We start from the raw sequence: 21,466 nt of genomic DNA, 5'->3' as shown, positions 1-21,466 counted from the left end.
ATTGGATGACCCCACACATCAATATGAACAACATGAAATAAGGAACAAGACTTTTTATTAGAAATTGGATAATGGGAACGTGTCTGTTTGGCCAAGACGCAAGGCTCACAAAAAAAATCTTCCTTATTGCAATCTTTAACTAATGCTTGAAATAAAAGGGATAATGTCCCTAAAGGGGGATGTCCTAGTCTAGAATGTCATTGGTGTAATTCAGAGGAGAAAGATGCCGGGTGACAGAGTTGAGAAGGTAATGCCTTGGCAGATGTAGGTTTGCCATCAAGCAGGTACAATCCGCTATGCACTTTACCAGATCCAATCGTCTTCCCCAAGTCCAATTCCTGAAAAACACAATGGGTAGGAAAAAATGTCACTTTACAATTCAGATTTTTAGTAATACTGCTGATAGAAAGAAGATTAGTTGTAAACTTGGGAATATGCAACATAGAAGACAATGTAAGGGAAGGGGAACAGCCAATGGATCCTTTCCCTGAAATGGAGGAGAGGGATCCATCAGCTATTTTGACTTTATCTCTGCCAGAAGAAGGGAAATAGGTATTGAAGAGACTAGAAGAACTTGTCACGTGATCAGTGGCAACGGAGTCTATAATCCAAGGAGTGGAGACAACCGATGCACAATGACTAGCAAAAGAAATACCTGTACGGGCAAAGTAGGAACCTGAACTGGCAGCAGATGTAGTAGAGGCAGTGGAAGATTGTAACAGATGCCGTAGAGCTTGGAATTCTTCCTGGAAGAAACCAATGTCAGTAGTGGGTGTTGGAGCTACACTTTCAGTGTGATTGGCTTGTTTTTAGGCTTAGCACGACCACGTTTGGCCTTAAAACCAGCTGGCTTCCCATGTAATTTCCAACACTGGGCCTTAGTGTGATATGGTTTATGGCAATGATCACACTTCACAGGCTCTTTTGCTGTAGCAGCAGAAGCAATACTGTCAGAAGAAAGAATTTGGGTGGAGCCAGTAGCCTATAAGGCTGATCTCTCAACTATAGGAGTAATCATCATAGCAGCCCGACGTGTCTCTTCACTGTGAACATAAGAAAAGGTCTCCTCCAAAGTGAGGAAAGGGACCCGACCAATAACTTGCACACGAATGGGGTCATAATCAGCATTAAGGCCGGCCAAAAAATCATATTCCCGAAACTGGTCCACATAAGAGTGATAGGCAGTGATGTCAGCAGTAGTGGTGGGCTGAAAGCGAGCGTAGTGATCCAATTGCTGCCATAAACACTTGAGGGCAGCATAGTATTTAGTGACAGACAACTCCTTCTGAGTAGTGTTTTGGAGTGTCTTCCTGATCTCATAAACCTGAGCACCACTACCTGACCAACCATAGGTTCCCTTGGTAGCAGTCCATATCTGTGTAGCAGTGTCAAGGAGGAGATACTGACTAGAGAGGTCAGTGTGCATAGAATTCAGAACAAAGGACATCACCGTAGCATCATTGGCAGCCCATTTAGTACGAGCAGCACCCTCCTCAGTGGGCTGTTTGGTGGTGCCAGTAAGATGGCCAGTAAGTCCCCTACCAGCCACGGTCAAGGAGAGAGATCTGGCCCATATTAAATAGTTCGTACCATCAAGCTTAATGGAAGCAACATATGGAAGAAAGTCAGTCCTAGTCTGACCATCGCCGTCAGAAGTAGCCGTGGTAACATCAGAGTCCGGCATAATGAGGATAAATGTTGAACAGAAATACCAGAAGAAGAAGCTGAATATGGGGTATGAAAACCCTCTTGGCAGCAGCAACACAAACAACCCTAACCCCAAAAATAGATAAGTTACAGGGTTCTAAAAAAAACCCTGAAAGAGGTGATCGATTAGGGTTAGGGGTCTTCAAAAAATTCTGAAAAGGGCTGAGAATACTGTCGAGTGCTGTTTGTGGTTGGAGAAACACACCCTCCAAAAATCAGCAAGATCTGAAACCTGAAACCCCAAAATCGATAGGAGTCAGGGTTTTGAAAAAATCCTGAAATAGAGATCGATTGAGGGAAGATGGCTTCAATGATGGATGTAGGGCTGCAATAGGTGTTGTCCAATGTTGCGAGAGAGGAACCTCCAAAGGTGAACAATCAAACTCCAGGAATAAGTAAATCTGATCTTCAAAGGGGAGGGCTTCCAAAAAATCGCAGAAGAAAACAGGGCAGCAGCTAGATCATTTGATCACCTCATTAGTGCTGCCCGTAAGCAAAGAGAAAAACCAGAAAAAAAGGAGAAGAAGAAGCAAGGAGAAGGAGAAAAACGATGGAACAACAGGAGGCATGGGGAGTCTAGGCGTACAATTGCCACTATCATTGATCGCATTAGAAGGTGGGTGAAAGAGCTCCCGCTCCCCTCACAGGTGGGCAAACGTGGATCTGCAAGGGATGGGCTGATTCAGCAGTGGTTCGAGCTAGTGGTTCCTCCGGCCAAGGCCACTCGGCCTTTCCCTGTTTTTTGGTGCCCCCCTTCTGTTGCTGTCAAGCTAAATGTTGTTGGAGCCTGTCGGAGCAATCCAAGGGACGGAGGAGGAGGGGTCATCCGGAATAATGAGGGAGCAGTCCTGGCAGCTTTTTCTAACAACTATGGGATGTGCACTAATGCTATTGCAGAGTTGAGGGCTTTGAGGGATGGCCTCCGCTTATGCCATGATCTGGGGTACATAGATGTGCTTGTTCACTCGGACTCAGAGACCACTATTAGACAGATTAATCATAAGAAGTGTAACCTGTGGCAGGGATGGTACTGGTTTGATGTGATCCTCCAGCTGATGGAAGCGACTAGGGCGACGGTGGCATTTGCTTACAGGGAGAGCAACAGGGCTGCTGACTGGCTGGCCAAGCAGGCTTGTGCATCGCAATGCTCCATAAGCTTTCAGCCGGATAACTTGCAGCTAGGCGGCTTTCGATGTATAGTGAGGGAAGATAAAGAGGGCTTGCCGGTCCTTAGAGGTTAGGACTTGGTGTGTTCTTGTTAGCTGTATAGCTTTGGGTTGGGATAAGGCTGGACGTCCCCCCCTGTATTCGTTATTCTTTTTTGTCTTAATAAAATTTAGGGGCTGGCCCGGGTCCCAGAGAAGTTCGGGTTAAAAAAGGAGAAAAACGGTGGAGGGGAGGGAGGGGGGAATGTTTTGTAACCTAGATCAGAGAAATTGGCTCTGATACCATGTTAACAAAACAGAAATAATGGAATTGCTTGAGTGATCAATGTGATCAGCCAAGCCATATATTTATAATCTGAAAATTTACATCATAGTGACAATAATGACCCTACCATAGCCGACTTAGCTAGGCAGTACACAATAATAAAAATAAAACATCAAAATGACCAGAATACCCCCATGGTATTCTGGTGTACATTATTCAACATTAGTCCATGCCAAGAGGGACCCAAATCCATTCCAGCTTGTAAGGGAACACCATCTCATCTTTGTATCTGGTATGCATTTGGCATACAAAATTTTTCATTTAATTCTATAAATTAAGTATGCATTTTTTTTTCATCTTCTTACTGGATACATATGATGCATGGTTCAAAATTTCGCGATATATTGCCGATATATTGGCATATTTCGGAAATCTCGACACTACTGAGATGAGATGGGCTTCCGAAATGAAAAATGTTCAAATTTCGGTATATTTCGTTGAAATTTCGGTTTATTACTTAAACAATGTGTATTTAACTATTTATCCATTAGGGTCCGAGTGTCCGACCATATATTGTCAATCAAGGGTGCAAACCCAAAACACCACTTTGAGTTCATTTTTTTGCAATATGAAGGTTTAAATGTGTTTATTTAGCTTAAATATGGGTGTACATGAAGTATCAGGCCTTAATATGGCCAAAAACCCACCGAGATGGAGTGCCGAAATATGGTAGAAAAAAGACCATATTTCGAAAATTTCGACCAGCCCGACATGGCGAGACGAGACGAAATTTCGAACTATGATGATGCAAATCTGAAGGTTCGAAATTTCGCTTCGTTTCGCTATTTTGGTCGGACCGAAACCAATGAAATACCGAAATTTCGGTGAGACATCGCCAAAATGGTGTAAATCTTGCCAGCTTGTTTCAATTGGTCTTTTTGGTGGGCAAAAGGCCATAGTAGGCTCCGAATTTCAGGGAAACCTTGTTTTAGGCTACATAAATATATGTAAAACCTTCAAAATGCAAAAAAAATCACACAAAGTGGCGTTTTGGATTTGCACCCTTGGCTGGCAGTAAACGTCGAACCTTGCTCCTCATAACATCTATCCGTTCTAGACTCTTACCCGTTAAAGATCCAATGTTCCAAGATGCTAACCTAATCCTATGATTTTGGACTAGCTAGGTTGTCCCTTGTAAGCGACGTGCCATTCCGGCGCCTGGATGTGGTGACAGGTAGGCATTGGTTGGTTTATGCAAATAGAGGGGTAATTTGGGAATTTTGAAGTACCAAGGGAGAACCGGAGAGAGAGAGAGGTGGAAGTTTTCTTTTCTTGGGGAATCAGAAAATAAAGTTTGAGTAAATATTGGGGAGTGATAGAAATTTTCCCTTCTTATCTCTAGCTAGAATAGGCCTGATGTTAGCATAAGCTTATCTCTATCTTTAGAGTCATTGTCTTTTAGTAAAGTAGGTTGCTGTTTTATATTATTTTCTTTTGGATAAGGTCATCTGTAATCTGTCCTTATAATATCATATTTGGCGTAGCTTATACTATTAATAGATTTAAGGTCTATGGCTCCCCATCAATTTGAAGTAATACATCAGTTCAGATTTCCTGAATTTTACTGTTGTGGATTCCGTAGTTGCTTGGGTGGATTCCAATTGAAGGCTAAGGTACATTCCTTGATGGAAGAGTGAATTCTCTTCACAGGTTTTGGTGGATTCCAAAACCACTGCAGGTGGATTTTTTCCTTATTATCTCTTCTTGATTTCTATTTATTTTTATTCAAGTGCGCAGGTCAGATTTCTGTCAAATTCTTCACCCTGTGGAATCTCTATTTTCACCCTGTTCTGATTCTGTTTGTATTAGTCTCTAGTTGGATTTCTGGTTTGGGATTAGTCTAATTACAGCCATCCTAAAAGTTGTCACATGCATGATCTCCTTTGTAGACCTTCTATTGCACAAGGCAAAAACCTGTTGCTACACATCATTCCTTTGGATTAGATTGGTCTCCGTGGAATATGTGTTCAGTTTTTTTTTCCCTAATCATTTTCTTTTGGAGGGTGGGGGGTGTCCTGAATGTGTGCATTGTTATGTTCTCGTAAATCCATGATAAGATTTATTCAATTATCCCACCAAGCTAAGTCCTACTGCTCATGTGGCATAGCCCTCTGGCTATTTTGCAACTCTTGTCTGTCAATTGGCCTTGGGCCCATGGTAACATGGATGACTGGGATGCTAACGAGCTGATGTATTTGATGGACTATAGCAGCTCCCCTATGCCTTTTTTTTTTGTGGATGATTGCATTCATGATTCATACAATCATCTGTTGCATGCTAACATCTAAGGACTTGTGATTCTGTAGCTGTGAACATTAAGGGAAAATGAATTTCAGGTTCAGTGTTTAGTCGGAAGAATTTTGTGATCTATCAAATGGTATACATGGATTTTGTCGTAGAGTCGTCGGTGAAAGGATTCTTTGACATTTTAACTTAGTTCTGTTAATAATTTAGACTAAATATGCAATCTCTATTGGTAGTTTGGTACCCCTCAGTTTGGAGATACAATTTGCTGAAGTTACTCCCACTTGTTCTTTCAGGTCGTTCTTTATCAAATAGTGTTATAAATTTAGGCATCAAGGACCAGTATGCAGATGCTCTGAAGCAACTCGGTTTTGATTTTGAAGTCTTGGCTGAACAGGTGGGAAAAACATGTGACCTTGAATTTGAAATTGTTTTTTTGGTGGTTGTGTTTTTACTACATTATATGATAGACAATACTGAAATAAGTCCATGGCTTGCACCTGTCACATTCTTCTAGCTAATTGTAGTTTACTTCCCACCCCCCCCCCACCCTACCAAAATAAAAATTGTTAATGCATTTGTGTTAAATTATGGATGAAAACCCCGTGATGCTTTGTTATATTTCAGTAGCATCTCATTTGGTATACTTGCCAAATGCATTAAAAAATAAACAAGAAGAGGAATAGGCGAATATTTCTATGAAGCAGAGCATGGGGCACAAGTTAATTAGGTGCATATGGTGCTAAAATTTTAATATCCCTGATATCGCAATTGAAAGATCCTGTGCATCCTATAAGGTCAGAGCGAGCCGTATTTTAAATTCAACTGAAAAGGGGGTTGGAGGCAGACTTTATAAAAGCGGTTGATTACCAGCGGGTTCCTGCTTCAGTATGCAGTCCAGCCTTATTGTTAATTAACAAGGGTCTGTTAAAGCATGTTTCCAGTGGTTGCTTCTGCCATAATATTTCTTGTGATTATGCCAGAGATGAATCTCTCTGTGATCCGTATAGCATAATATGTGTCAATTTAATTGAGTCTGTATGTGCTAGTATTTGATGTTAAATTGAACCTGTGTGCTAAACACTTGATCTGTGATGCTTCTGCTTTGCATAACAGTAGACCGAACATCACTTGACTTCGTTTATTGTTGCGCATGAATTGAATTTGCATTGCTTGCCTTCATTTAATTTGACATACTTGCCCTGCAATCGCCCCCCTGAAAAAAAACAAGGAACTTCATGTTTGCCTTTGGATTGTCCTGTGATTCCTGTTGAGAGAACGTCATATGCACTAGCTTTCTAATGTTTCCTTCCAAGTAGATGAATAAAAGTATTTTTAATAAATGACTACCCAAAAATGTTGCATACCACTAATGGCCCAAACAAATATGTTTTGCCCTTCATTGTAACAAAATTTTTTGCCACTGACTAGTTGTCTCATGGACCCTGTCTTTTCTATTTCTAGCACCTGAGTTATACTAAACTCCAACTTTGTGTTGTACCAAGCGTCACTACTGAGAGAGAGGGGGGGAGGGATGGTGAATCAGTAGACAATAAAAATTCTCACGAAACTGAGTCCCACTGACGGTCACCAATCACTAATCCACACAATTGTCAAGTTGTAGACACCACTGGCTGGGGCACCCCATTTTTGTCCAGCTATAGTTCGTGTGTACTACCTACAACCAAGATTGGTTAGGCCTACCTGGAGTAACACACCCACTGTGCAAAACAAACACACTTCCAACAAGTCCACACAACCATAGCCAACAATATTTATGTGGTTCGGCGAATTGCCTACGTCCACGGTGCAATACCTGTAACGAGTCTCGTATATGTACTATATTCTTCAATAACTGCTCTGACAATGATTGCTTCGGTCTTGGATAGTACAAGGAGTTTCGGACTAAGGGCTACAACCCCAACCACTCACAGTTCCAACTGTGAGCACCTAGTACCTACTAGGATTTTTTACAAACACCTTATGAGCTACAACTCAAAAGCTTCTTACAATGCAAATATTAAAGTAAAATGGAAATCCTCTATCCCCACAATGATAAACTAAAGGAGTATACATCATGAATCAACACTTCCTAGGATCTACAAATGAAAGAAATGATAGATTTCACCTAAGTGGGCTAGTCACTTGAAGACCAATCTCCAATGAAGTCTCTACAAGTTTCACCAAGCTCATACACCTCCAAAATGATGAATCAAAGCTATCTTCAAGTCATCCCAGGCTCCCAAATGCATTGAACACAAAAAACCCTCAAAAATCGAATTTCTGGGCACACTGGAGCTTTCACCAACACTCCTAATGTGTTATGCACGAAATTCTGGAAAACTCCCAATTTGAATCACCAAATTCGGAGTTGTATAGTCCAAGTTACGGGCATTTGAAGTTCGGAGGGCAAAACTGTCAATTTGCAATAGTTTTTGTGACAGTTGGAAACTCACCATTTAAAGGCGTGTCAAATTGTGCGCAATGCGTACTGTCGGCTGCCATTAAGGCCGTCCGATCTAAAGATTCCTGGCGCTTGACAAATCAGCCGTCTGATTCAGTTAAATCCGTCACGCAAATAACGAGAATTGCCACCCTCTCTAATGGAATCTATATAATTGTGTGCTGTACACAGGCGGTACACCGAATAACGGCTCTCCGCAGCATTCGCTCGCGAAGTATAACCACGTACGTCCGCTTCTCTGCGCGGCTAATCAAAGTCTGCTTTATGGAATCTTCCTTGGAATGAATAAATCATTAATGCGCCACTCACCAAGGCATGTTTGCACCATCCGATGCCAGGGCTCACGCCTAAATGTGACGAACTCAAGTAAATCGTGCCTCATACAAATTGAATCTTGACTACATTGCTCAATATGGGCTCACGATCTGGAATCTCACGAAGTTTTCAAATTAACAAGAAGGTTTGTGTTCCTTTTTGGATATTTTTCTTTACCTTGCTGATTTATATGATTTTTAAAAGAACCAATGAAAGTCATAAACCATTCCAATAGCTTCAAAAGAGTTTTGCCTTGAAAAGTATTCTAAGGCATGAGAATTTTGCCCATGTGCGGGAGAGCCATGGCTTGCTTATGCACGCGGGGGCCTCTGCGGGCATGCCACCCAACGTGTGGGGGCCATGCCCTTGCCTATGCACCGCCCCTTTTGCTAGGCCACAGTGGCCTTTGTCGCCCATGCGCGTGGGCATGGCTATGGGCCATTACTGCCCAGCTGGGTAGGGCCATAAGTCATATGGCCTTGCCATTGCTACTAACCCAGTGCTATCCATGTGGCCATGTGTCTTGTCAGATCATTCCAAGTTGTCACGTCAGCTCCTTGTGGGGCTCACACCCACATTAAAAACTACAAGAACTTATCACCATGCATCCGCATATATGCTCCCTCTTGTAATATCATAAATACACATGTAGAAGCATCCGAAACTCATAAGACATATATTGAACACATCAACAACCATCAAATAACATTTCTTGCCATACCAAAACCAGTGCAAAATTATTGAAATGCCCTTGAACTATAAAATATTTTGTATGCTTACAAAACACATCATACACATCCCGAAAACATCTGGAAACATTCCCAGCTCATCTCTGACACCCCCAACATATCCCGGTACATGAAACAACATAAAACACCTACACTATTGCCAACAATGACAACACATGCATTGTGAGCTCTGTGAACATTTCACAGAGTTCACAGTGCATGTGTTGTCATTGTTGGCAACAGTGCAGGTGTTTCATGGTGTTTCATGTGTTGGAGGTGTCAAAGATGAGCTGGGAAATTTTTTCAGATGTATTCGAGATGGTTCTACATGTATACAGTGTATTTTGATGCCTAAGGGTATTTCAATACTTTTGCACTGGTATTGATGTGGCAGATGATGTACTCGGTCGGTTACTGATGGTTGTTGATGAGTTTTAAATGCATTCAGCATGTGGTTTTCATGAAATGTTCATGGTGGCATGGTGATAAGTATTTGTGTTGTTTATAAGGGTATGGGGCCCACAAGGAGTTGAGGTGTTTTGGTGAAATGGCATCGTCATGGAAAAGTGGACTGTTGTGGCAAGAAATAAGGTCACATGGCCTGTGGAGAGATTCGGGTTAGTAGTAGTGGCTAAGGCCTGGGCGGCAGTGGCCCCCCATGTGGGCAGCCAATTGGCCCTTCGGTAGGCAAGTGGTATGGCCCCCCATGGGCTCCCGAATGCAAGGCATTTCCATGCGTTAGAAAATTTTCAAGGCTTTTCTCTTGAATGGCTACTGAAACCTCTTTTCTTTGTAGGGGTTTAAATGTAATTCATATAAAGTCGGAAGGGTTTAAAAAATTAAACAAAAAGGTGTGTGGATCTTTGTTGTTATTTTGAAGAATTCACAAGATTCTAGATTGTGAGCTCACAATTAGCCACATCATTGAGATTCCGATCCAAAGAACACGGGTATGTCAGTCGCGTCAGGTTCTTACGCGCGGTCTCCTATTTTTTTGAGTGCAGAGAAGCCTCTGTGTGTGGCTGTACATTGAATAGACATTGGTTAACATTCCATTTGAAATTTTATAATCGGTTGTGCAAAGATGCATTTATATGCGGTGTCACATCCGACAAATGCGTCAGGGGTCAGACTTAATTCAGTGAAGCCCTAGTGCATAGATGTCCTCTAATTGATTCCATTATTTTGGTTATTATACATTGGTCTTCGAGTGCTAAATATGCCCAGATCTAATGGCTGTTATGATAGGCGCAAGAAATCTTGAGGATCCAACGGCCTTAATGGCAGCCGACCGTGTGTGTTACGTGTAGAAACCCACGGACTTTAATTGTGAGGCTCCCCATGTCACGAAAAAGGTCCTTAATGGACAGAATTGCCCCTGGAATTTCAAATGCCCATATCTTGGGCTATACAACTCTAATTTTGATGATTCAAACTGGGGATTTTTTCCAGAATTTTGTAAAGAATACATTGGGAGTGCTTTGGATTTGAAATTTGGTTTTTGAAGGTTTTTTATGCTCAACGCATTTGGGAGCCTGAAATGACTTGAGTATTGCTTGAGTTCATCATTTTGGAGGTGTGTTAGCTTGGTGGAGTTTGTGGAGACTCCATTGGAGATTGGTTTTCAAGTCGCGAGTTCACTTAGGTGAAATCTTCCCTTTCTTTCATTTGTAAATCCTACGAAATGGTGATGTATGATGTATTCTCCTAGTTGATCATTGTAGTGATTGGGGATTTCCATTTTACCTTGATATTTTCATTATAAGAACCTTTATGAGTTGTTGCTCATAAGGTATTTGTAAAAAATGCTACTAGGTGCTAGGTGCTCATAGTTGGGGTTGAGTGGTTGGGGTTGTAGCCCTTAATCCTTGTACCATTAAGGACCGAAGCCATAGCTCTAGGAGCGGTATTGGAGTATATTATGCACATGGTACTAAATCTCGTTTCGTTTCGGTGTTTCGGTCTGACCGAAATTTCCGAGATACCGAAATTTCGTCGAAATCTCGGTCGAAATATGGTATTTTTCTGTGGGTGTAAAATGCCAAAAATGTCCGAGATTTCCGAAATTTTCGAAACGAGATGACCGAAATTACCGAGATTTCCGAAATTTCCGAAACGAGATGACCGAAATTTCCGAAATATTCGAAATATTGCATTTTTTCATATCGGACTTGCGTTTCGTTTCGGACAGGTATTCGAGTATCTCGACCGAAATTTCGCGAGTTTTAGTACTATGATTGTGCAAATACGAAACCTAACATGGGTATTGCATCGTGGATATAGGCATATTGCCGAACCCCGTATATTTTTGTGTTGTGGTTTGTTGCTTGTGCTCTTTGAAGTGTTGGGGTGTGTGCAGAGTGGGTGGGTTACACTAGGTAGGCCTAACGAATCTTGGTAGTAGGCAAGAGTACACACGAACTGTAGCTGGCCAATGGGGTGCCCTAGCCAGTGGTGCTCAAATTGATCTGTCTCAACTCTTGGCAACCTGTGAATGTGTGATTGAGTTTGGTGACTGTCAGTGGGACTGTTTTGGGAAGAAATTTTGATAACTACTGATTCACCCCCCTCTCAGTAGAGAAGCCTAGTACAACACTTTGTTCATACTAATGGTTTTTCTTTCCGGAATATTAAATGATAAATATTACCATATTACTCTGGCAAATTGTGGATTGGGAATTAAATATTTTTTTCATTGTTTTCTTTTTCTTTTGTTTCCCCTCCTGATTACCACTCAGAGAAGTGATTTATTTATTTTTTATGCCTGATCTTTCTTTCCTCTCCCCTCTTTTGCTCTTGCTGCTTCCAGGAAGGAGATGCTGCCCTTGGTAATGGTGGCCTAGCTCGCCTTTCTGCATGTCAGATGGACTCTTTGGCAACACTGGACTTTCCTGCTTGGGGGTATGCCTTGTTTGTCTTAGAAATACATTTATCTTGTTATAACCAACATCAAAGCCTGGTGACAAATCACAATATATAAGGTTACATGTGAATCATGTCCCCATTTCTTTCTGTCTCTACTGACTCACGTCATTTCTTACCACTATGAACAAATTTTCTGAACGCCTCTTAGCCTTAGATTCGGTAATGTTACTGTTGGAATAACTGATGAGGGTATTCTGATCGTATACGTGTAAAATGTATATGTGGGAGGAATTCCATTTTTTATAAGGGCCTATTTTTTCTTTTATTTGTTTCTCATGAAAGTTAATAGCATATGAGGAGTGATAGTCAATGACTCCTAAACTCTCTCGCTTTTCTTCTTCTCCTTTTTCTCTCAGGTTATCCTCTTCTGTGTGATGAGGATAACCTTGCTCTTAACGACAACAGTTTGAACTAGGTATCAGAGCAAGGTTATTGTTTTGAGAATCAGGTAAAGTTTTCACAGCTCCTTCTCTATCGGGTCCTGACCCAATAGAGATGAAGGGTTCTGATATGCTCAAAGCATGTGAGGATTGTCATCTCTAATCCTTAGATGCGAGTATAGAGCTGCTGGGACAGTTCTGGGCAGTGCACTAAGTATAGTTGCAGAGCTTTCTTTCATCAACTAGAGGCTTTAGGGCATGAAACTAGTATATTTCAGGTTGCCTAGGGTATTCTAGTGGTGCTCCAGATGTCAAGTTAAGAGCTTACCTGGTGTGGGTGCAGCAGCTCCGACATGGCGGAAAGGTTCTACTGCCAGGTTCTGGTTGCAGGGTTTGATTTCACACAAACCAGGGTCTTTTAGGGAAGAAGGCTGATAGCAAGGGACAGAATACATGCCCATTCCCATAATGAGTCCTACCTTACTAAAGGAACAATTGTTTCGTACTTTTTACAAACCGATCCAAATCTGATACCTTCCAGATCTCCCTACGGCTCTCTTCTAGGGGCTTCAACATCAAATTCAGAGATCACCTATACTGATGACAGTAACTCCGACAAGTAGTACCTGTTAGCTGTTCACTAAAACTAGTCAAGCATCTCATGGCTTCTCAGACGGGCTTACAATCAGTCAAGCCTGGATGGTAAGGATCAATTATATCAGTTTACATACCATGCTAGGAGTGATTTACTCTTGAAATTTACTTCTATCGGTTAGTTTGTGATATTTCTGTGAATCCCTATGGGGTTTGGGTATCCAACCAGACCAAGCTTCCAGTAATATCTCATAATGTTGGACATCAATGGGTCAGTGGACTGCATGTTGGGGAGAGCCTGCACTAAAAGTTCAAGTGTGTTTACAATGGACAGTATGCCTCCACAGACATCTAGTCAAGTTGGATCGTACCAACTACTTAGACTGGTCTCACTCTATCAAGTTGTCCTTGCAGAGCCGAGTAAAATTACAATGTATTACCAGAGAAATAAAAGCTCCAATTCTAGTGATCCCACTTACTAAAAGTGGGAGACTGAAAATTCTATGGTAATGACATGGCTTATATTTTCTATGAAACCAGAGGTTGGTAGGAGACTGATTAGAAAGTTGACTGCAAAAGAAATAGGGGATAGCATGGCCATGGCTTTTGATCGAGTGGGGGATTCTGCGAAGGTCTATCACCTGCTTTAACATATTACCACTAAACAGGGCGACGCAAAGATGTTCAAGTATTATAATTCGGTGGTTGGCTTGTGGGAGGAATATGACTATTACAGGTGTTAGAACCGTAGGGCTATTGTAGACCCCTTATCTTATGTTTTTATGTTTCTATTATGTGGGCATAGTCCTACCTTGCTTATTTGTACTTTTATTCTCTGGTCTCATTGATATAAATAAAGAAGCTTGGGATGATCATTATTCATCCAAGCTTTACTCTAATTCTAAATCTGTTAACATGGCATCAGAGCAGGTTTTGAATTAGGGTCCTCTACCTCCTATTTTCAGCTCTTTCTTTCTCTTCTCTCTTTTCTTCTTTTGTTTTCTATTCTTCAATAGGGCAGCACTGATGAGGTGATCCATAGATCCAGCTGCTGCCCTTTCTCACCTCATTCCATGATTACATAAGTTTCCATATCAACAACACATTGGCTGCGATATTTGAAGCTTCCCATATTTGATTGATTCCACCTCCACTGTGAGGAATCAATCTCCCTCATTGAAGGTCAAGAACTGCAGCTAGTTTCTTTGTTGAATTTTTTGAAGACCCCCTAGATCGATTTCTCCAAAAACAGGGTTTTTTCAAAACCCTTACAAATATCGATCTAGGGGCTGCTGTCCTCTGTTGGGGCTGATATTTGGAGGGGTGCTTAGTCTCTTCTAGACCCACACTTGAGCCAAGTTTCAGTTCAATCCAGTGCTGTTTTTGCAGGTTTCTCTCCCTACATCGATCTCAACAAAATTAGGGTTTTTTTCAAAACCCTGAAAAAATCGATCTCAGTGTTTTGAGTCTCTGTTGGTGCTGATTTTTGAAGGTTAGTTCTCCACTTATAATTACATATTTGCCCCAAATTTGAGCCTCAACTATTCAGTTTTTGGGCCTATTCCTCCCTATATCGATTTCAGCCTAGCAGGTTTTTTTTTTCAAAACCCTGAAAAAATCGATATAGGGGCTACACTTGTCTGCTGCTGCTGATTTTTGGAGACACATCTTGTGACATTGAAAGTGGATTCTCCTCCAATTTTCAGCCTTTAATTTGGAGGATATCTTGTGTTTCTTATTACCACAACATTCTCTGCGATTTGATTTGTTCTGCTACACTTATGGCTGAATCTGAAATTTCTAATGGAACTTCTATTGATAGTGGGTATAGTAGGAATGATACAAGTGATCTTCTCCCTAATCCTATCAAACTGGATGGGAGCAATTACCTGATATGGTCTCGCTCTGCCTACTTTGCCATTGCCGGCCGTGGGCTTACTGACCATATTGATGCCACTACTGCATGTATGGCTGGTGAGGTCGGTAGCTAGGGTATGCAAAGATGTTATCCACAAAAGATGATCCAATATGTTCCTGGGACTGGGACTTGGAGTCATAGTCCCCTACCCCACTAAATTGCCCATATCCATATCCATATCCACCATGAGGTTGTGATGCACTATAATCCGATGACAATGGAGTGGTATGTGCGTCAATAGATGGGGCACGCCAATGCCCAGTCCATCCTCCCACCCTATCACCCATACTCAAACTGCCAACAAAGCTAGATAAGTCACCCATACCCATACTGTGTTTGTCGACCCCTATGCTTCCTGCTGTATGGTTGTATGGGGGCTTGTGAGGGTGCGGGTGTGGGGTCACATGCACCGTGGTCTGTATCCTGTGTGGCATGATCAAATTGTGTCTCCTCAGTGAATCGGATAGGCTCTACAGGCACCGTATCCTCGCCTACCACATAACGCTCTCGCATTCCAGCAAATGCTTCACCACCATCATCATCAGAGTCACCTCCATCAGTTCCAGTCTGAGTATGTGTTTGAGTTTGAGTCCTACTAGTACCGTTAGAGGACCTAAACCAGTCATCATCATCAGCAACATTGCCACCAGTGGGCTGGAATGATATAGATGATGCTTCCCGTGCATGTATCTGACGGTCGTCAGCCATATAATCATCCAAATCGGCACCAATCTCGGAAGCGATCACGGGGTTTGGCCTACCTCCCTCCTGATCCAACACCGGCTCACCTCTATCCCTCACCCAATCCACAATAGGGTCCTCATTGTCTGAGTCAACTTGAAAGATGTCAGCGAGGTCAATAGTGCCCCTTTGTCCCTCATGTCCCATGTGTATGTGTTGTAGTTTCAGCCTCATGTTGTAGTGCACATACACCATGTCAGATAGACGTTCGGACCCCAATCTGTTGCGCTTCTTGGAGTGGATGAGCACAAACGTACTCCAGTTCCTCTCATAGCCAGATGCGGAACATGTTTGGGCAAGGACCTTGATTGTTATTCTCCTTAAATTCTCAGCCGATTCCCTATACAACACCCACCATTCAGCTGCATTACAAGTTTACAACAAAAAAAGACGTGTCAAATGTTGTTTCAAGTTTCAACTTTCAATACATATGTAATTTAAAAGAATTAGATATTGAATTGAGTACCAGCATCACCGCGTGCTCTGCCTTGTATTGCAGCATCGGTTCCAAAACTTCCTAATGCATCCTTAAACATCTTCATCTACACCCATGTGGAAAATTAGTAATTACTTATTACTAATTAGTAATTACTACTTACTAACTATATTCCAAATGAATTCTAAGACTTACCTCATTGTTGGAAATAGCTTGTAGTTGACCATCTGGCTCCAACTTCTTCACTACTTGTTTCACAACATCAATAAGTTGAGTTTCCAACCCAAGCCTATTATGATATTGATACTTGGGTTTCAAGTAGTATACTGAAATTTGGCATATAGAAATGAGATATTGTCAAATGCCTAGGTAATTAGTAAATAGTAATACTATGAATTAGTTACATAAACAAATTTATTTACCAGCCTTATGCAGTGGATGCATAAGTTGATTCTCTCAGCAAGCATTGATGATATCCAAGAAGTGCTTGGTACTACAAGGAGCCACACTGTAGACACTATCTTTCATCAAGTCCATTGCAGCATATAGGATTGGCATGGTAGGGCCCTTATAAGCGGAGTCAGCTATACGTAGAACTTTAACTAGTGGCTCCAAAACTTTCACCACTTTGCCTAGTTTTGTCTAGTCCTCAGATGACATGGTTGCTTGTGCCTCCCTCCCACTTGCAGTATTGGAACCCTTCCATCCAAACCACTCCTCAGAAGCAAACATACTTCTCAGCCCGGCCTTCTTTGTCTCAATGCTTTTTAGGGCAATGTAGTTGGTGGCAAATCTTGTGATGCCCGGCCTCACCAAGTCACCCCCCACATTTTTCCCTCAATAGATTAAGTGCAAAGGAGTAGTTGTATACAAAGTTGGTGAGTTGTCTTGCTCTTTCAACCATAGTCTTCACCAACTTTAACTTCCCCATATCCTTTAGCATTAGATCAATGCAATGGGCTGCACAAGGAGTCCAGAAGAGCTGGTACTTACTGTTGTTCATCATCTTCTTACCAGCCAGCTTGAAGTTGCTTCCGTTATCCGTTACAATTTGGACAACGTTCTCAATTCCCACATCTTTTTCAACCACTTCCTTCAACAATCTATAAACGTATTTTGCATCCTTTATCTCTTTGGATGAATCCACAGATTTGAGGAAAACTGTCCTCCTATCATAATAGACCATAAAATTGATGATGGACTTTCTTGTAGGCCCAGTCCAACCATCTGCCATTACAGTCACCCCATATGTCTCCCACATACTCCTCATCCCCCAATATACTCATCAATCTCAGACTTCTGTTGAGGTAAATAAACATTCATTACTTGATATGGGGTGAGGCCCTTGAACCATGGGCCAGCCTCTGCAATTGTATCAATCATGGTATCATAATGGGGGCCTTGTGCAGTGTTTGCTGGGATGGTCTGGTATAGCATCCACTTAGCTATTGACTCTTTAACGTACCCTTTCATCCCCTTCCATGCTCCTTTGATTCTTGGTAGACTGCTTCCTTTCTTCCTATGTAGTTTAGGATCTGATGGTGGTACTGGTACTGATAGAGGTATTGGGGCTGCCTTCACACTTTGTGATCTTTTAAAAGGATTGAAAAATCTAGCTCCAGATGTGCCACCTCCTCCACTACCCCCCTACTCTCTGTCTTTGCTGATCATCTTGAAAACTAACTCTACTCCTTGAAACAGTCCGTCGAAAGTCCCTAGCCTCCTCTACTGTTTGTATATTATCAGGTACTGCAATGTCCTCGTCATCATCATCATTAGAGGAGTCATCATCATCATGGTATTGTCCTCCTCCCATTGAACTCCTCACTGCATCCTCAAGTTCACTTATTCTCTGCTTGTCAGCCTTTATCTTCTTCTTTCCCCTCAAACTCTCACCAATCTCCCTAGCTACTTGCACAGGTGCCATATGACAACCTACAACATCTTTGGATCCTCCAGTTAAATGTTGTTTAAGTCTACTGGACCCACCTCCCAAAAAGTGCATGTGACAATAGTTACATTGGGATTTTCTCTTATCCCCATCAATTGGAGTGCAATATAACCATGCAATGTCACCGCTATGCTGCCTGGCTGGCCTCTGTTCTCGCTGCTCCCTCTGTTGACTACTTTCCCCTACCTTTTGCTTGCCCTTCGCACGTTGTCTTTCACGATCCGCCATAATAGTACTTGTTTACTGCAATGTAAGTAAAACAAATAATTAAAAGCTTAATGTAGAAGCACTTCAATTGAGACTTTTAGAATACTAAAACAATTGTATAGCTATTTAATATTTTTCCCCTAACCCTTATATTTTTCTCATAATTAAAAATAATTTTTATATATAATTTTAATATAAATATTGACCTAACACAACAAAACCGAAAATTATTAAACATAATATATATCTAATGCATTTCAAAACATGTAGAAATTACTTTCATATTTTTTCTTGATTTTTCAAACCTAAAACTCGTATTTTTGCCTTATTTATTTATTTTTAGTTTTTAAATATTTTTCTTAATTTTTGAAAATAAAAATAATTATTTATGGGCAGAAAAATAAGTTCGGCACTGTGAAGCCATAGATCGGCCATTGGTACCTAACATATATTTAATTGATCCCCATCTAAGTTATATTTCCCCTAATTTTTTCCTATTTTAGTTGTAGGAAAATCAATTTTTAAAACCAGAAAATAAAAAATAAAAAATACATATGTAAAAAATATTTCGACGCTGCGAGGTTGTAGATCGGCCTCCAGTGTCTAACATATATAAATTTCATCACCATCCAACAACTCTTGTACATAGTATTTTCAAAAAAATAGTTTGAGAAAAAAGATTTACCTTAAATAGTGAAAAAATGCTTGGAGGATATGCTTAGATGAGCCTCCAAAGTATTTCCGGTGACAATTCGTAAAAAAAGAGCTTGAACAATGCTTGGAGTCTTGGACTATGGCTTGGAAGAGTGGAAGAAGAAGAAAAATGGACAAAACTTCACCTTACAGCAGGTCCTATCGACCGAGACCTGCGAAATTTTGCATTAAATGCAAGTGTCACGTGACACTTTAAGTCAAAAACTGATATTTCGACGATATCTCGTGAGGCCACGAAATTTCGTTGAAATATCACTAGATATGGACGAAATATGCACATTTTTCATTTCGGTACTCCATTTCGTCTCGGCTCACTCGAAATATCCGAAATTTACCGATATTTCGCCAAATTTTGTACCATGGCATGACCACACTTAACATATTGAAGCGGACCGTCACGTTATTAAGGAAAAACTTCAATCTGGATGTCTATGCTCACCTTTTGTTAGAACAAGAGAACAAATGGCAGATGTTTTGACCAAAAAACTCATTTCCATACGCTTTTATGACTTGTTAGATAAGTTGGGCATGTGAGATATCTATGCTCCAGCTTAAGGGGGAGTGTTGGAAATTGGCATAACCATGGTACAAAATTTCGCGATATATCGGCGAAATATCGGTAAATTTCGGATATTTCGAGTGGGCCGAGACGAAATGGAGTACCGAAATGAAAAATATACATATTTCGTTGATATCTCGTGATATTTCGCCTGAGACCTACGAAATTTTGCATTATATGCAAGTGTCACGAGACACTTTAAGTCAAAAATTTTGTAATATTGACTGAGACCTGCTGTAAGGTGAAGTTTTGTCCATTTTTCTTCTTCTTCCACTCTTCCAAGCCATAGTCCAAGACTGCAAGCATTGTTCAAGCTCGTTTTTTTACGGATTGTCGCTGGAAACACGTCGGAGGTTCATCTAAGCACATCCTCCGAGCATTTTTTCACTATTTAAGGTAAATATTTTTCCTCTAAAACTATTTTTTTGAAAATACTATGTACAAGAGTTGTTGGATGGTGATGAAATTTATATATGGTAAACACAAGAGGCCGATCTACAACCTCACGGTGTCGAAATTTTTTTTACATATGTATTTTATATTTTATATTTTCTGGTTTTAAAAATTGTTTTTCCTACAACTAAAATAGGAAAAAATTAGGGGTAATATAATTTAGATGGGGATCAATTAAATATATGTTAGACACCAATGGCCGATCTACGGCTTCACGGTGCCGAACTTATTTTTCTGCCCATAAATAATTTATTTTATTTTTGGAAATTAAGAAAAATATTTAAAAAATAAAAAAAATAAATAAATAAGGAAAAATGAGTTTTAGGTTTGAAAAATCAAGAAAAAATATGAAAGTAATTTCTACATGTTTTGAAATGCATTTTTGGTTTTGTTGTGTTAGGTCAATATTTATATTAAAATTATATATAAAAATTGTTTTTAACTATGAGAAAAATATAAGGGTTAGGGGAAAAATATTAAATAACTATACAATTGTTTTAGTATTCTAAAAGTCTTAATTGAAGTGCTTCTACATTAAGTTTTTAATTATGTGTTTTACTTACATTGCAGTAAACAAGTATTATGATAGTGGATCGTGAGAGACAACGTGCGAAGGGCAAACAAAAGGTAGGGGAAAGTAGTCAACAGAGGGAGCAGAGAGAACAGAGGCTAGCCAGGCAGCATAGGGGTGACATTGCATGGTTACATGGCACTCCAATTGATAGGGATAAGAGAAAATCCCAATTTTACTATTGTCACATGCAGTTTTTGGGAGGTGGGTCCAGTAGACTTAGACAACATCTGACTGGAGGATCTAAAGATGTTGTAGGTTGTCATATGGCACCTGTGCAAGTAGCTAGGGAGATTGGTGAGAGTTTGAGGGGAAAGAAGAAGATGAAGGCTGACAAGCAGAGAATAAGTGAACAACTTGAGGATGTAGTGAGGAGGTCAATGGGAGGAGGAGGACAATACCATGATGATGATGACTTCTCTGATGATGATGATGACGAGGACATTGCAGTACCTGATGATATACAAACAGCAGAGGAGGCTAGGGACTTTCGACGGACTGTTTTAAGGAGTAGAGTTAGTTTTCAAGATGATCAGCAAAGACAGAGAGTAGGGGGTAGTGGAGGAGGTGTCACATCTGGAGCTAGATCTTTCAATCATTTTAAAAGATCACAAAGTGTGAAGGCAGCCCCAACACCACTATCAGTACCAGTACTACCATCAGATCCTAAACTACATAGGAAAAAAGGAAGCAGTCTACCAAGAATCAAAGGAGCATGGAAGGGAATGAAGGGGTGAGTTAAAGAGCCAATAGCTAAGTGGATGCTATACCATACCATCCCAGCAAACACTGCACAAGGCCCCCATTATGATACCATGATTGCTACAATTATAGAGGCTGACCCAGGGTTTAAGGGCCCCACGTCACATGAGGTAATGAATGTTTATTTACCCTCAACAGAAGTCTGAGATTGATGAGTATATTGGGGAGATGAGGAGTATGTGGGAGACATATGGGGTGACTGTAATGGCAGATTGTTGGACTGGCCTACAAGAAAGTCCATCATCAATTTTATGGTCTATTGTGATAGGAGGACAGTTTTCCTCAAATCTGTGGATGCATCCAAAG

General features: G+C 40.8%; 1 protein-coding gene across 1 annotated transcript in view; it reads left to right on the top strand.

The window, feature by feature from the left end:
• Nucleotides 1–21,466, top strand: part of LOC122640903 (glycogen phosphorylase 1-like) — a 175,895-nt gene that overhangs the window by 16,040 nt on the left and 138,389 nt on the right. The window contains exons 3-4 of the mRNA XM_043834188.1: nt 5,739–5,839; nt 11,759–11,850. Coding sequence (XP_043690123.1) covers nt 5,739–5,839; nt 11,759–11,850 — 193 coding nt within the window. The remainder of the gene's footprint in view (nt 1–5,738; nt 5,840–11,758; nt 11,851–21,466) is intronic.

The sequence above is a fragment of the Telopea speciosissima genome, chromosome 9 (genome assembly GCF_018873765.1).
Source record: "Telopea speciosissima isolate NSW1024214 ecotype Mountain lineage chromosome 9, Tspe_v1, whole genome shotgun sequence".
Classification (NCBI taxonomy): domain Eukaryota; kingdom Viridiplantae; phylum Streptophyta; class Magnoliopsida; order Proteales; family Proteaceae; genus Telopea; species Telopea speciosissima.
Note: the sequence above shows the minus strand (reverse complement) of the source record. Positions and strands in the feature narration are given on the sequence as shown.